Source organism: Neovison vison, chromosome 14 (assembly GCF_020171115.1).
Source record: "Neovison vison isolate M4711 chromosome 14, ASM_NN_V1, whole genome shotgun sequence".
In the NCBI taxonomy this organism is placed as follows: Eukaryota; Metazoa; Chordata; class Mammalia; order Carnivora; family Mustelidae; genus Neogale; species Neogale vison.
The window spans coordinates 32404460-32420081 of NC_058104.1; the positions used below are offsets into that span (position 1 = coordinate 32404460).

Sequence of the window (15622 nt, forward strand, 5' to 3'; positions counted from 1 at the left end):
GCTTTCCAAATACAAATACCTTCATTTGTTGGCATCGCTTGCCTATTCATGTCTATATATAATTTTACTGATTTGATCTAAAAGTTTTTAAGTTGTGGTAATTTTAAAAAATATTTCATTTATTTATTTGACAGACAGAGATCACAAGTAGGCAGAGAGGCAGGCAGAGAGAGAGGGGGAAGCAGGCTCCCTGCTGAGCAGGGAGCCTGATGTGGGGCTCGATCCCAGGACCCTGGGATCATGACCCGAGCCAAAGGCAGAGGCTTTAACCCACTGAGCCACCCAGGCACCCCCAAACTGTGGTAATTTTTAATTCAGATTTTTATTTTGAAAATTATCTTACATGAAAAACCATTGATGTAGAACTTTGGATTTACCAAATATCTTGAGATTTTCATCTTTAGCAAATATTTATAGAAGAAAAAAGCTGTGCATATTCTAGCACAAGGAACAAAAGTTGGAAACAACTTAAAATCAGTAAAAGAATAGTTGAGCCTATTAGACAGTCCTTAAAAATAATCCTTACAGAGTCTACTCTAAGATTGAATTTAAGTTTAAGGATTAAACTGAGTCAATACATACATGTATTTAAATAGTTAGTTGGAGATGGGTGGGGATTATTTCAGGCAGTGGAAGTAAAATCATGAACACATACAGGACAGGATGCCACATTCGGGGAACTGCATGGCCTTTTGTTTGTTTTCTTTCTTTATTAACTAGAATAGATGGTGCATGTAAGGCTGTTATAAATGAGGTTAAGGGGCGCCTGGGTAGCTCAGTGGGGTAAAGCCTCTGCCTTTGGCTCAGAAGCCTCTGCCTTTGGCTTGATCCTGGGATCGAGTCCCACATCAGGCTCTCTGCTTGGCAGGAAGCCTGCTTCCCTCTCTGTCTCTCTGCCTACTTATAAGCTCTGTCTTTCAAATAAATAAATAAAATTAAAAAAAAAAAGAAATGAGGTTAAGAGGCAAAAAGGCCATTAAAGACCTGACATGTAGGTGAAGGAGTATGAAATTTCTCCTGGAAATTATGAGAGACACAGGTTATAGCAATATTCAGCTTTAATAGGAGAAATGATTTATTATGGTAGTGGATGCATATCTCCAAGTGATAACACTCATGGTTTATCTTTGGTTTTTGTTGTCTACTGTTGCAGAGCAAATAGTACTGTGGCCTGTGTTTCACAATTTATATAATAATTATATAAATGATCAAGATATTTCAGAGAATAACTTTTCTTGGGATTTGATTTTATTTCACTTCTCAACTTCAAGTAGCACAATACTTGAGAACAAACAATATATATCCTTAGATTTCCTTAATACCATGCTGTTTTGGGCCGGGGGAATGTTAGAGAAGGAAGGACAAAGGACTGAATGCTAGGTCAACAAAGGAGGACAAAGGTACAAAGACTAAGAAAGATTGGCAGGGAAATGAGTAGAAAATTAAGATAATCTAGTACATGAACCAAGGGAGGAGTGGAAAACCACGCTTAAATTTTCAGTTATATTACCACAAATGAACTTTTGTGATATTTTAAAGCTTAAAACAACATTCCTCCACAGAACACAGTTTCAAATAATCTAACACACATTTTGTTTAGATATCTATTTAAAGATTTATATTTATTTGGGAGTTCCATGTTTTCAGATATATTATTGGTTCCAAATTTTGAAAGTATGTTTTTCCAACTTTTGATTTTATCTATGCTGTCCTTTATTGAAATAGCAGAGATCTTTAATTAGATGTAATTTGTCATATTTTGACCACATGGTCTTTTTCTGGGCTCTCATAAGTCCATCCCTACTTCAAAAATATTCTTCTACTATTTCCTCTTTATGGTTTTTCCTTCTGTAATTTGGTTGTTAATCCATGAGGAAGTAGTTCATGTTTGTGTGTAGTTGGGCTAGGGATTCAGTATTATTTTTCTAACCACAGAGAGGAAAATAGTTTTCCCAAAACTGTTTAAAATAATGTCCTAAAATTCTTTTTTTCTATTAGTCTATTCTTTTTAAAATTTTTTACTACTGCTACTATTATTATTATTAATATTATTATTTGAGAGAGAGAGACAGCAACAGAAATAGCAAGAGAGAGCATAAGTAGGGAGGAGAGGGAGAAGCAGACTCCCCACTGAGCAGGGAGCCCAACATGGGGCACAATCCCAGAAACCTGGGATTGCCACCTGAGCTGAAGGCAGACGCTTAACCGACTGAGCTACCCGGGTGCCCCTAGTCTTTCTACTCTTAAACTAATAAAGTATTACTATTAGAGTGGTTTTGTGTACTGCATCTTAATATCAACTGAGACTCCAAAAAAAACTCAGAATATGGAACTAGCAGATAAGAACTTATTGTAAGGTGGCTATTATAACTATTCTCAGTCATTGAATTAAAATGTGTACAATGAAAGAAGTGGCAAGTCTCAGCAGAGAATTAGAAACCATAAAAAAGGAATAAAACAAAGTCTAGAATTGGAAAATATAGGACAGATTTAATAATGAAGATAACAGAAGAAAGAGTAAATGAACTTGGAACAATAAAATGTATTCAGTTTGAAAAACAAAAAAACTGACTTTCATTGAAATGTGGAGCAATACCAAAAGTTCTAACATACATGTAATTAGAATCCCTGATGGGTAAAAGAAGAGAGAAGAAAAACGTATGTGTAGAAAAATGGCCTTAAGAGTCTTAAATGTGTAACAAACTGAGGGTTGCTGGGGGGTACGGGTCTAGGGATATGGTGGCTGGGTCATGGACATTGGGGAGGGTATGTGCTATGGTGAGTGCTATGAAATGTTAAGTCTGATTATTCACAGACCTGTACCCCTGGGGCAAATAATACATTATATGTTAATTTTTAAAAAGTGTCTTAAATGTGATTAAAGATAGTAACCATAAAGTGGCTGGAGCAGGTATACACATATCTGATAAGACAGATTTCAAGGCAAAGGATCAATTTGTCAGGAAGATATAACAATTCTAAATATGTATATATTTAATAACAGCTTCAAAATACATGAAGCAAAAATTGACAGAATTAAAGGGAGAATTGGGCAATACCATAGTTGTCAATGGAGATATTAATATCCTTCTCTCAATAGTTGACAGAACATCTAAACAAAAAAAAAATTGTAAAGAAGTAGATGATATGAAGAATGTTCTAAGTTTCCCTGAGATGATTGACATTTACAGAACAATTACTCAACAGTGGTAGAATACACATTCTTTTTAAGTTCACATGGCATTTTCACCGGAATAACTCTTATATTGAGTTGTAAAATAAATCTCATTGAAATTAAAAAGACTGAAATCATATAGAGTGTAATGAGTCAAAGAAGTCACAAAGAAATCAGAAAATATTTTAAATTGAATAATAAGAAAACCTGACATGTTAAGATATGGGAGCAAAACTGAAGGATTATAGCTAAAGCCATGCTTAGAATTTTATAGTTTTAATTGTTCATATTAGAAAAATGGAAAAGTGCAAAATTAATGATCAGAGTTCTAATTTTAGAAAATGGATAAAAACAATTAAACCCTAGGGGCGCCTGGGTGGCTCAGTGGGTTAAGCCGCTGCCTTCGGCTCAGGTCATGATCTCAGGGTCCTGGGATCGAGTCCTGCGTTGGGCTCTCTGCTCAGCAGGGAGCCTGCTTCCCTCTCTCTCTCTGCCTGCCTCTCCATCTACTTGTGGTTTCTCTCTGTCAAGTAAATACATAAAATCTTTAAAAAAAAAAACAAACCCTAAGTTGTCTTTTAGTTGTATGGCTGCTTTTTAGTTGTATGGTTAACGTGGACCAATTTTTCTTGCATTTTCCTGCATTACTCTGTAGAATTTATCTGTGATTCTGAACTTCATTTTTGTGTTTCTTCATCTCTCTAATATTTAATTAAATCTGCCTTATTTTTAAAATATAGATTACATTAGCAAGCCTTCCACTGTTATTAAGTATATTTAATTTTGGGAAGATGTGAATCAGATTCAGCTGAAGATGTATCCCTTATTTCTGTGTCAAAACAATGATATGTTTTCAGGGTAATTATGTGCATTTAGACTCGATACACCAGTAAATTTGTGTTCTGTAGGTGACAAACTATGACTTACTTGAATTACCATGTTATTTATGTGTCTGAGCAATTCCTTAGTCTGTTTTATTTGACATTGTTTGTTTTCTCTTGCAGGGTACATCAGAGAAGGGTTCCTGGCCGTACAGCATGCCTTGGATAAGGCCATCATGCTGTATCATGAAAGCAGTGCTAGCCAGAAACTGTTTGATAATATCAGTATCTTTATACAGAGATTTCCACACCCAGCTTATTCTCATGATGGATTAATTTGGATCACTAGTTCCTTCCTCCCTTTGATGTTCATCCTGATGTTCTCTCCAACTGTACTTTCCATCATGCGATCCATTGTATGGGAAAGGGAAAAAAGATTGAAGGTAATCTCAGTTTCTTTGTTTCAAGTTCTTATTAAATTCCATTTATTTAAATTCCAGTTAGTTAACATATAATGTAGAATTTAGAGATTCATCACTTATATACAACACCTGGGGCCCATCACAAGTGCTCTCTTTAATCCCCATCACCTATTTTTGCTCTGTATAGTTAAGAGTCTGTTCTATGGTTTGCCTCTCTCTTTTTTCACCTCTATGTTCATCTGTTTCTGTAAAAATGTTTTTAGGCATGTGGGACTCTTTTGTATAGAGAGTTGGATTATTTCTATATATTTGTCATTAGTGGGTAGTTGTTACATCCCAGTAGCAGGAAACGTAAAATAAGAAAAGTGAGTACTGATACCATTTGTCAGTTTTTCAAGCTGGCAGAATTTCAGAAAGAAACTTGTCTCTTGGGAGCAATGGGAAGAGAAAACCTAAAGGCATGCAGGGGGACAAAAAAGGTCACTGGAGGGATTTAAAGCCTTTAATAATTAGAGTATCAATGAACAGGTCCTGGCTAAATTAACATAAAACCCCACATCTTAGGCCTTTACCTTCATATCTGTTACCCTAATGTCTGGGTGTCAACAAAAAAATTATTAGGCACACCAAAAATTAAGAAAAAATCTTGGTCCAAAGAGGCAAATCAGTAACCAGAACCAGACACAGATAAAACACAAATGTTGGAAATAGCAGACAAGGAATTTTAAATTACTATAATTAATTATTTAAAGGCTCTAAGGGAAAGGTAGATGTGTCCAGGATCCTCAAGATAGCCCCTAGTTTCTGAAATTCTCTAGAAGGACTAGTGGGACTTGGCGTACAGTTAATGCTCACAGCTAGGCATTATTATAGTGGTATAGCAAGTAAATAAACCTAGCTGGCTCAGAAGAGGATATGGCACAGGCAAAGCCTGGAGGAATTCACCTGCAGGCTTCTTCAGTTAACCCCACAAGAGGTCACACAGAGCACACTCTTGCCCCAGCAATGAAAACTCAGCAGTACATTTGTGAAGAAAATCCAGCAGTATGTTTGTGATGTTTGTGTCCAGGGGAGTCCATTAGAGATTTAGCACCCGACATTTTGATGGGGACTGGTCAAGTAGACACCCTTTGCCTAGCATTTACCAAAATTCCACACTCCTAGAAAGCAGGTATTCAGCATAAACCATAGTGTTTGTACCAACACTTTTGGCACAGTCATCTACACTTATCATTTAAGGAAAGTTTTGTATCAGTGTAGGGAGCAGTTTACCAACCAAGTTCCCATATACCAGCCAAGGGCCAACTTGTAAATATGTCTTTCTTTTTTTTTTCAAATTAATTTATTTTTTATTTAAATTCAATTAACATATAGTGTATTATTAGTTTCAGAGATAGAGTTTATTGATTCATCAGTTGCATATAACATCCAGTGCCCATTACCTGCCTTTCTAAGAATAGTAGTCTTGGGCCTCCTTTGTTAACTCTTTTCTACACAGTAGGTAACACGCAAGATCAGATAGGTAATATTATCAGACAGATAAAAACTATAAGGAGTTAAATAGAATTTCTAGACATAAAAAACATGCTAACAAAAATGAAGAACACTTTTGATGGGCTCATCACTAGACTTGAGGAAAGAATCATAGTTTTGAATATGACAGTTGAAATTACACAAACTGAAATGCAAAGACAAAATTGTAAAATGTAAAACATAAATGTAAAAAGTAAAAATCCAGAATAAAGCATTTAAAAAGTATAGGACAATATAAATAGTATAACATATACACAAGTTAAATCCCCAAAAAGGAGATAAGAGAATAGAGCCAAAGAAATAACAGCAGAGAATTTTCCAAAATTAATGATAGACATCAAATCACAGGTCTAAGAAGCTCAGAGAACACACAACAGGAAAAATAATGTGCACACACACACACATACACACACACACACATGCACACACACACACACACACACACAGTATATTCGAACTGTTGAAAATTAAAGACCAAAAAGAAAATCTTGAAAACAACTAGATGGGGATAAAGACATGTTGCCTAAAAGGAATAAACATAAGTATAGTCAACTGGATTAAAAAAAAAAAAAAAGACACACTTTTCTTATACTCCAGGAAGTAGAGTATAATAGAAAAGAGAGCTTAATATTTCAGAGTTTTAATTTTAGATGTTTTACCTTTTGTTCTGTTATAAGGTGTGGTAATGAAGAAAGATCTCTGAACTCAGGAGAAGTCTATTTTAATGCCAGCACTGCCCTAATTGACTGCATAATTTTGAATGGCATACTTTCTGAGACTTGACTTTTCTTATTCATAACATGGAGATGATATTAACCATTCACATAGTTTTTTATGGAGATTTAAATAGAAAAATATATGTAAGTGGTATGAATTGCTGATACATTTAATATTTGATTTGTGTTGACTTTCCTACAGGAGTACCAGCTTATAATTGGACTTAAAAACTGGATCATCTGGGCTGCCTATTTCTTCACATTCTTCTTTTTTTATATTATTATTATCTCTATGATATGTATTTTATTCTCTGCCAAGGCAAGTGTGTAATTTCATGCTACCCAGTAAAAATACCATGAGTCACATATGTCATACTGGTTTTTTAGTAACCAGTAGAAATTTTTAAAACCATAAAAAACAGGTGAAATTATGTTAATGATATTTTAAATTTAACCTAATACATACAAAATAATATGCAACCAATTTAAAAATGAAGAGATTTTTTTACATTCTTTTTTACATTGTATTTATTTATTTATATTATTGATTTATTTGAAAGAGCGAGAGATTTATTTATTTGAGAGAGAGAGCATGAGAATGGTGCGGGGGCGGGGTGGGGGGAACAGACTTCCCACGTAGCAGGGAGCCCGACACAGGGCTATATCCCAGGACCCCAGGATCATGACTTGAGCTGAAGGCAGATTCTTAACCAACTGAGCCACCCAGGCACCCCTACATTTTTTTGTACTGTCTTCTTACTTCAGGGTGTGTTTTATATTTACAGCACATCTGAATTCATACGCTATATTTTCATCAGAAATACTTGATCCGGGGGTGCCTGGGTGGCTCAGTCTGTTGAACGTCTGCCATCGGCTCAGGTCACTATCCCTAGAGATTGAGCCCTACCTTGGGCTCCCTGCTCCACGGAGAGCCTACTTTTCCCTCTCTCTTTACCTGCCACTCTGCTACTTGTGTTCTCTCCATCAAATAAATAAATAAAATCCTTAAAAAAATAAAAGTATTCTTTAAAAAAAAAAAAAAAGAAATACTTGATCTGTATTAGACACTGCCTTCATTTTTTCAATTTAAATCAAGATAACTAAAATTAAATGAAAATAAAAATTTAGTTCCTCATGGGGCGCCTGGTTGGCTCAGTGGGTTAAAGCCTCTGCCTTCAGCTCGGGTCATGATCTCAGGGTCCTGGGATTGAGCCCCGCATCGGGCTCTCTGCTCAATGGGGAGCCTGCTTCCTCCTCCTCTCTCTCTCTCTGCCTGCCTCTCTGCCTACTTGTGATCTGTCTGTCAAATAAATAAATAAAAATCTTTTAAAAAAAAATTTAGTTCCTCAGTCACACTAGCTACCTTTCAAGTGCTGAATAGCTACATGTGTTAGACATCTTAGTTTTTGCTGATTTTGCAGGTAAAAGGTAATTTTATGGTGAACCGGTTGGTGTCAGGTGCCAGGAGAATGAAATACAGATTTTATTTCTGCTGTGGAAACTTAGAGGCTGCTATATCTCTGAGAAAAACATAAACCCTTTTGTAAGAAATAAGTTGCTTAGTTAAATTTCATCTAATTGAGTTTCAGTCACTTAGCAGTAATCTACCACATTAGCACTATCATTTTCCCCTCTTTTCTTATGTTTATGTGACAGTAATTTATCATGTACCTTACCTGATGTCATAATTGGTTTTTTGTAGATTTTCAGTGAGCCAATCTTTCGCTTCAGTGACGGTAGTTTCATCTTTGTCTTTCTTATGTGTTACGCCATTGCTTCAATATTCTTTGCCTTTATGGTTAGCACGTTCTTCAATAAAGGTAAGTCTAAGACTCATTCTATAATAGATTTTTGGGGTATTTGTTTACTAAATTCCACTGTAATTAATGTATAGTGTTATATTAGTTTCAGGTATACAATACAGTGATTCAGTAATTATGTACATTACTCAGTGCAAATTATGATAAGTGTGCCCTTAATTCCCTTCACCTGTTTCATCCATCCCTTCAAATTTAAAAATAAAACTACTCTATAATTGGGCACCTGGGTGGCTCAGTGGGTTAAAGCCTCTGCCTTCAGCTCAGGTCATGATCCCAGGGCACTGGGATTGAACCCTGCATCGGGCTCTCTGCTCAGCAGGAAGTCAGCTTCCCAATCTCTCTCTCTGCCTACTTGGGATCTCTGTCTGTGGGTGGCTCAGTGGGTTAAGCCGCTGCCTTCGGCTCAGGTCATGATCTTGGGGTCCTGGGATCGAGTCCCGCATCGGGCTCTCTGCTCAGCAGGGAGACTGCTCCCCTCTCTCTCACTCTCTGCCTGCCTTTCTGTCTACTTGTGATCTCTCTCTGTCAAATAAATAAATAAATTCTTAAAAAAAATAAAATAAAATCTTTTTTAAAAAATTTAAAAAAACTACTCTATGGTTCAGAAATCACACGACTAGGTATCTATCCTAAAATACAAAAACACTAATAAAAAGGGATACATGCACCCCTATGTTGATAACAGCATTATTTACAATATCTAAGATGTGGAAGCAGCCCAGGTATCCATCAATTGATGAACGAACAAAGAAGATGTGGTGTATAATATTATTCAGCCATAAAAAATGAAGTCTTGCCATATGCAATAACATGGGTGGAGCTAGAAAGTATAATGCTAAGCAAAATAAGTGAGTCAGAGAAAGACATATGCTATACGATTTCACTCATGTGAGAATTTAAGAAACTAAACAAATGACCAAAGGGAGAAAAAGAGAGAAATAAACTAAGAAACAGACTCTTAATTGTGGAGAACAGACTGATGGTTACCAAAGGGGACATGAATGGGGGATGGGGAAAATAGGGGACTGGTATTAAGGAATACATATATCATGATGGGAAAAAAATTAATAGATAAGTAAAAATGTAGAAATAAATAAGTGAAATATCTGCATTGTTGTATTCATTATTCACAATAGACAAACCACAAAAGCAACCTAAATTGTCCTTCAGTGGATGAATGGCTAAAAAATATGTGGTATATACATTCAAAGGGATATTTTTCTGCCTTACAAACAAAGGAAATTCTGCCATTTGTAAAAATACTGACCCTAGAAGACATTAGGTTGTAAACAAGCAAGACAAAGAAAATAAGACATGATGCCACTTATATAAGAAATGTAAAGTAGGGGCACCTGGGTGGCTCAGTGGGTTAAGTCTCTGCCTTCAGCTCATGTCATGATCTCGGGGTCCTGGGATTGAGGCTCTCTGCTCAGCAGGGAGCCCGCTTCCCCCTCCCCAACCCTGCCTGCTGCTCTGCCTACTTGCGATCTCTCTCTCTCTCTGTCAATAAATAAAATCTTTTTTTCCAATTTATTTAGTTTTAGAAAAACAGTATTCATTATTTTTTCACCACAGCCAGTGCTCCATGCAAGCCGTGCCCTCTATAATACCCACCACCTGGTACCCCAGCCTCCCACCCCCCTGCCACGTCAAACCCCTCAGACTGTTTTTCAGAGTCCATAGTCTCTCATGGTTCACCTCCCCTTCCAATTTACCCAAATTCCCTACTCCTCCCTAACGCCCCTTGTCCTCCATGCTATTTGTTATGCTCCACAAATAAGTGAAACCATATGATAACTGACTCTCTCTGCTTGACTTATTTCACTCAGCATAATCTCTTCCAGTCCCGTCCATGTTGCTACAAAAGTTGGGTATTCATCCTTTCTGATGGAGGCATAATACTCCATAGTGTATATGGACCACATCTTCCTTATCCATTCGTCTGTTGAAGGGCATCTTGGTTCTTTCCATAGTTTGGTGACCGTGGCCATTGCTGCTATAAACATTGGGGTACAGATGGCCCTTCTTTTCACGACAGCTGTATCTTTGGGGTAAATACCCAGGAGTGCAATTGCAGGGTCATAGGGAAGCTCTATTTTTAATTTCTTGAGGAATCTCCACACTGTTCTCCAAAGAGGCTGCACCAACTTGCATTCCCACCAACAGTGTAAGAGGGTTCCCCTTTCTCCACATCCTCTCCAACACATGTTGTTTCCTGTCTTGTTAATTTTGGCCATTTTAACTGGTGTAAGGTGATATCTCAATGTGGTTTTAATTTGAATCTCCCTGAGGGCTAATGATGATGAACATTTTTTCATGTGTCTGATAGCCATTTGTATGTCTTGATCGGAGAAGTGTCTGTTCATATCTTCTGCCCATTTTTTGATATGTTTGCCTGTTTCGTGTGTGTTGAGTTTGAGGAGTTCATTATAGATCCTGGATATCAACCTATTGTCTGTACTGTCATTTGCAAATATCTTCTCCCATTCCGTGGGTTGCCTCTTTGTTTTTTTGACTGTTTCCTTTGCTGTGCAGAAGCTTTTGATTTTGATGAAGTCCAAAAAGTTTATTTTTGCCAATAAATAAAATCTTAAAAAAAAAACTAACTCCCCATGTCCTCCATGCTATTTGTTATGCTCCACAAATTAGTGAAACCATATGATAATTGACTCTTTCTGCTTGACTTACTTCACTCAGCATAATCTCTTCCAGTCCCGTCCATGTTGCTGCAAAAGTTGGGTATTCATCCTTTCTGATGGAGGCATAATAACTCCATAGTATATATGGACCACATCTTCCTTATCCATTCATCTTTGAAGGGCATCTTGGGAGTTAGAGAGGAGAAGGGAGTTGGGGGAAATTGGAAGGGGGAGGTGAACCATGAGAGACTATGGACTCTGAAAAACAATCTGAGGGATTTTAAGTGGTGTGGGGTGGGAGGTTGGGGGAACCAGGTGGTGGGTATTAGAAAGGGCATGGATTGCATGGAGCACTGGGTGTGGTGCAAAAACAATGAATACTGTTATGCTGAAAAGAAATAAAAAATAAATTAAAAAAAAGTACACTTATCTTGATAAGCACTGAGTAATATATATAACCATTGAATCACTATATTATACATCTGAAATGAATAAACACTGTATGTTAACTATACTGGAATTAAAATTTTAAAAAACCACACAATTGATTTATACTGAATTAAATTAATATTAAATTTAAAAAAAATCTAAAGTAGTCATACATTATACATAGTATAGAATAGTGGTTTCCTGGGAGTTGGGGGAAAGGGAAGCAGGGAGGTATTAGTGAAAGGGTACAGAGTTTCATTATGCAAGATGAAGAAGTATCTTAGAGATCTACTAAAAGACATAGTGCCTATAAGTAATAGTAATACTGTAGTATTACAGTAATACTGTACTATACACTTAAAAAACTTGCTAAGAGGTACATTTTATGTTAAGTATTCATTATCACCAAAAAGATAATAAGTAAACAGGGCAGAAGGAAACTTTGGGAGGTGATAGATATGTTTATAGCATAGATTATAATGTATTCACGAGTATTCACAGGTATATACCTACCTCCAGACTCATCAAGTTGTTTACATTAAGTATGTACAATTCTTTATATGTCAGTTATACCTCAATAAAGTGATTTAAAGGAAGAAGGAGACAGTTGATATCATTGTAATTTGAGTGTTTTTTTGTGTTTGCCTTTTTAACTTTATTTTTTTTATTTCAAGTTTTTATTTAAATTCTAGTTAGTTAACATATAGTGTAATACTGGTTGCAGAAGTAGAATTTGGCAGTTCATTACTTACATATAGCAGCCCTTGCTCATCACAACATGTGCCCCCCTTAATACACATTATCCATTTAGCCCGTCCACAACCCACCTCCCTCCATCAACCCTCAGTGTGTTCTCTATAATTAAGAGTCTCTTACGCTTTTCCTCTCTCTTTTTCTTTCCCCCTTCTCCTGTGTTCATCTGTTTTGTTTCCTAATTCCACATATGAGTGAAATCATAAGGTATTTGTCTTCCTCTGACATTTCATTTAGTAGTTCCATCTACATCATGGTATAGGGCAGGATTTCATTCTTTTTGATGGCTGAGTAATATTCCACTGTGGAGTGTGTGTGTGTGTGTGTGTGTGTGTTGTACTACATCTTCTTTATCAGTAAGTAGACCTTTGGACTCTTTCCATAGTTTGGCTATCATTGATAATGCTGCTATGAACATTGGGGTTCATGTACCCCTCTGAATCTATAATTTTTATATCCTCTGGGTAAATACCGAGTAGTACAATTGCTGGGTTGTAGGATAGTTCTATTTTTGAACTTTTTGAACTTTTTGAAGAACCTCCATACTGTTGTCTGGAGTGGCTGCACTAGTTTTCATTCCTACCAACAGTGTAAGAGTGTTCCTCTTTCTCCATATCCTTGCCAACATCTGTTGTTTCTTGTGCTGTTAATTTTAGCCATTCTGATAGGTCTGAGGTGGTTTCTCATCATGGTTTTGATTTGTATTTCCCTGATCCTGAGTGATGCTGAGCATCTTTTCATGTATCTGTAAGCCATCTGGATGTCTTCTTTGGAAAAATGTCTATTTGTGTCTTCTGCCCATTTCTAAACTGGATTATTTGTTTTTCAGGTGTTGAATTTGATAAGTTCTTTATAGATTTTAGATACTCTTCATCAGATAGGTTGTTTGCAAATATCTTTTCCCATTCCATAGGTTGCCTTTTAGTTTTGTTTCCTCAACATGCAGAAGTCCTAGGAGTTCATTATTGCTTTTGTTTCCCTTGTCTCCAACGATGTGCCTAGCAAGCAGGTGATATGGCCTAAGTCAAAGAGGTTGCTGCCTGTGTTCTCCTCTAGGATTTCAATGGTTTCCTGTCTCAACTTGAGGTCTTTGATCCATTCTGAATTTATTTTTGTATATGATTTGAGAAAGTGGTCCAGTTTCATTCTTCTTCATGTGGCTGTCCAGTTTGCCCAACACCATTTGTTGAAGAGAGTGTCTTTTTTCCATTGGATATTCTTTCCTGCTTTGTTGAAGATTAGTTGACCATGATTTGGGTGTTTTTGCTTTCTTCTTTAATGTTGACTTTATGTCATCTCAATGATAATCTTAACAAGAATTCTTTTGTGAGCCCATAGGATCCAATGCTTATGGAGCTAACCATATTCAACTCTCAGTAGTTAGCAATTTATTCAGCTATTCTTTTTTTTTAAGATTTTATTTATTAATTTGACAGACAGAGATCACAAGTAGGCAGAGAGGCAGGCAGAGAGAGAGGAGGAAGCAGGCCTCCTGCTGAGCAGAGAGCCTGATGCGGGGCTCAATCCCAGGACTCTGGGATCATGACCTGAGCAGAATGCAGAGGCCTGGGTATTTACCCCAAAGATACAGATGTAGTGAAAAGAAGGGCCATCTGTACCCCAATGTTAATAGCAGCAATGGCCACGGTCGCCAAACTATGGAAAGAACCAACATGCCCTTCAACAGACGAATGGATAAGGAAAATGTGGTCCACATACACTATGGAGTATTATGCCTCCATCAGAAAGGATGAATACCCAACTTTTGTAGCAACATGGACAGGACTGGAAGAGATGATGCTGAGTGAAATAAGTCAAGCAGAGAGAGTCAATTATCATATGGTTTCACTTATTTGTGGAGCATAACAAATAGCATGGAGGACAAGGGGCATTAGAGAGGAGAAGGGAATTTGGGTAAATTAGAAAGGGAGGTGAATCATGAGAGACTATGGACTCTGAAAAACAATCTGAGGGGTTTGAAGTGGCGGGGGGTGGCGGGGGGTTGGGGTACCAGGTGGTGGGTATTGTAGAGGGCACGGATTGCATGGCACTGGGTGTGGTGAAAAAATAATGAATACTGTTATGCTAAAAACAAATAAATTTAATTAAAAAAATAAAAATAAATTAAAAAAATTAAAAGATTAAAAAACAAAAAAGAATGCAGAGGCTTTAACACACTGAGCCACCCAGGCACCCCTATTCAGCTATTCTTTATTTGGGGCATCGTGATTGAGATTGGAAGCATATGTTTATTTTTTTCTTTCTTTTTTTTTTGGAAGCATATGTTTAAAACTTCATACAGAGCTTTTTATTCTACCCAGTACTTAAGACTCTGGAAACTCTAGCTGTTATTTACTGATTGTGTGCATTTATAATTTCTCAAGCCCAGTGCTCATGAATAAATCTTCATTTAAATGACTATAAATATCCTGTACACAAACTATTAATTAATTTATTTAACACATATTTAGGGAGCATGTACTGTGAGCCTGATAGTGATACAAGGATGAAAAAGAAAGACAAATACTCTTCCCTCATAGAGATTACATTCTTTTCTCTATAATGTTGTAGAAAAAGTCATTATTTTGCATATTGCTTTAGAGTGACCTCATAATTTCCTTATTTTCAGTCCATTTGGCTGCTTCTGCTGGAAGTCTCCTATATTTTGCCAGTTTCTTTCCATTTAATACCATTATTCAAGTCTACGGACAGTTGACCCTTACCAAGAAGGTGGCTGCCTGTCTCAGCTCAAATGTTGCATTGGCACTAGGGATTAGTCATCTGCTCAAGTTGGAAGTAAGACGTATGTGTTTGCCCTGCAAATTTTGCCTTTGCTGTTTGATTCCTTGAAAGGTGGAATTGAGACAACATAGGTGGGACAGTGGGTAAGGAAGTAAGAAAATCCTATACAAATTATTTATCCCTAGATTTGCTTGTTTATTGTAAAAACAGTTACGTGAACTAAAAAAAAGAAAAATCAGAGCTGTGAAAAATTAGGAGTTCCCCATTACTCCACAATAAGCCTCCAGTTATACTCTCAAAGTAGTTTTAAGCCTGTTCTCCTGCTTTATTTATTTATTTATTTTTTTGCTTGCTTTATTTAACTTAATAATCTGTTAGACCTCTTCTCACATAGAGAAATATTAACTTTTTACACAGTCATTTAATATTCCATCCATTGTGACGTACTATAATGATTAGTTCTCTAGCAATGTATATTTAAGTAGTTTCCAGTTTTTTGCTGTTAGTATAACAATACACATATATTTGCTCAAACATTATGCATACTAATGTAAATAATTTTTTCAATATAA

General features: G+C 36.5%; 1 protein-coding gene across 1 annotated transcript in view; it reads left to right on the forward strand.

Moving 5' to 3' along the window:
* LOC122895475 (phospholipid-transporting ATPase ABCA3-like) overlaps positions 1–15622 on the forward strand; it is a 169910-nt gene that overhangs the window by 16875 nt on the left and 137413 nt on the right. The window contains exons 5-8 of the mRNA XM_044232902.1: positions 4180–4439; positions 6870–6994; positions 8378–8487; positions 14938–15111. Coding sequence (XP_044088837.1) covers positions 4180–4439; positions 6870–6994; positions 8378–8487; positions 14938–15111 — 669 coding nt within the window. The remainder of the gene's footprint in view (positions 1–4179; positions 4440–6869; positions 6995–8377; positions 8488–14937; positions 15112–15622) is intronic.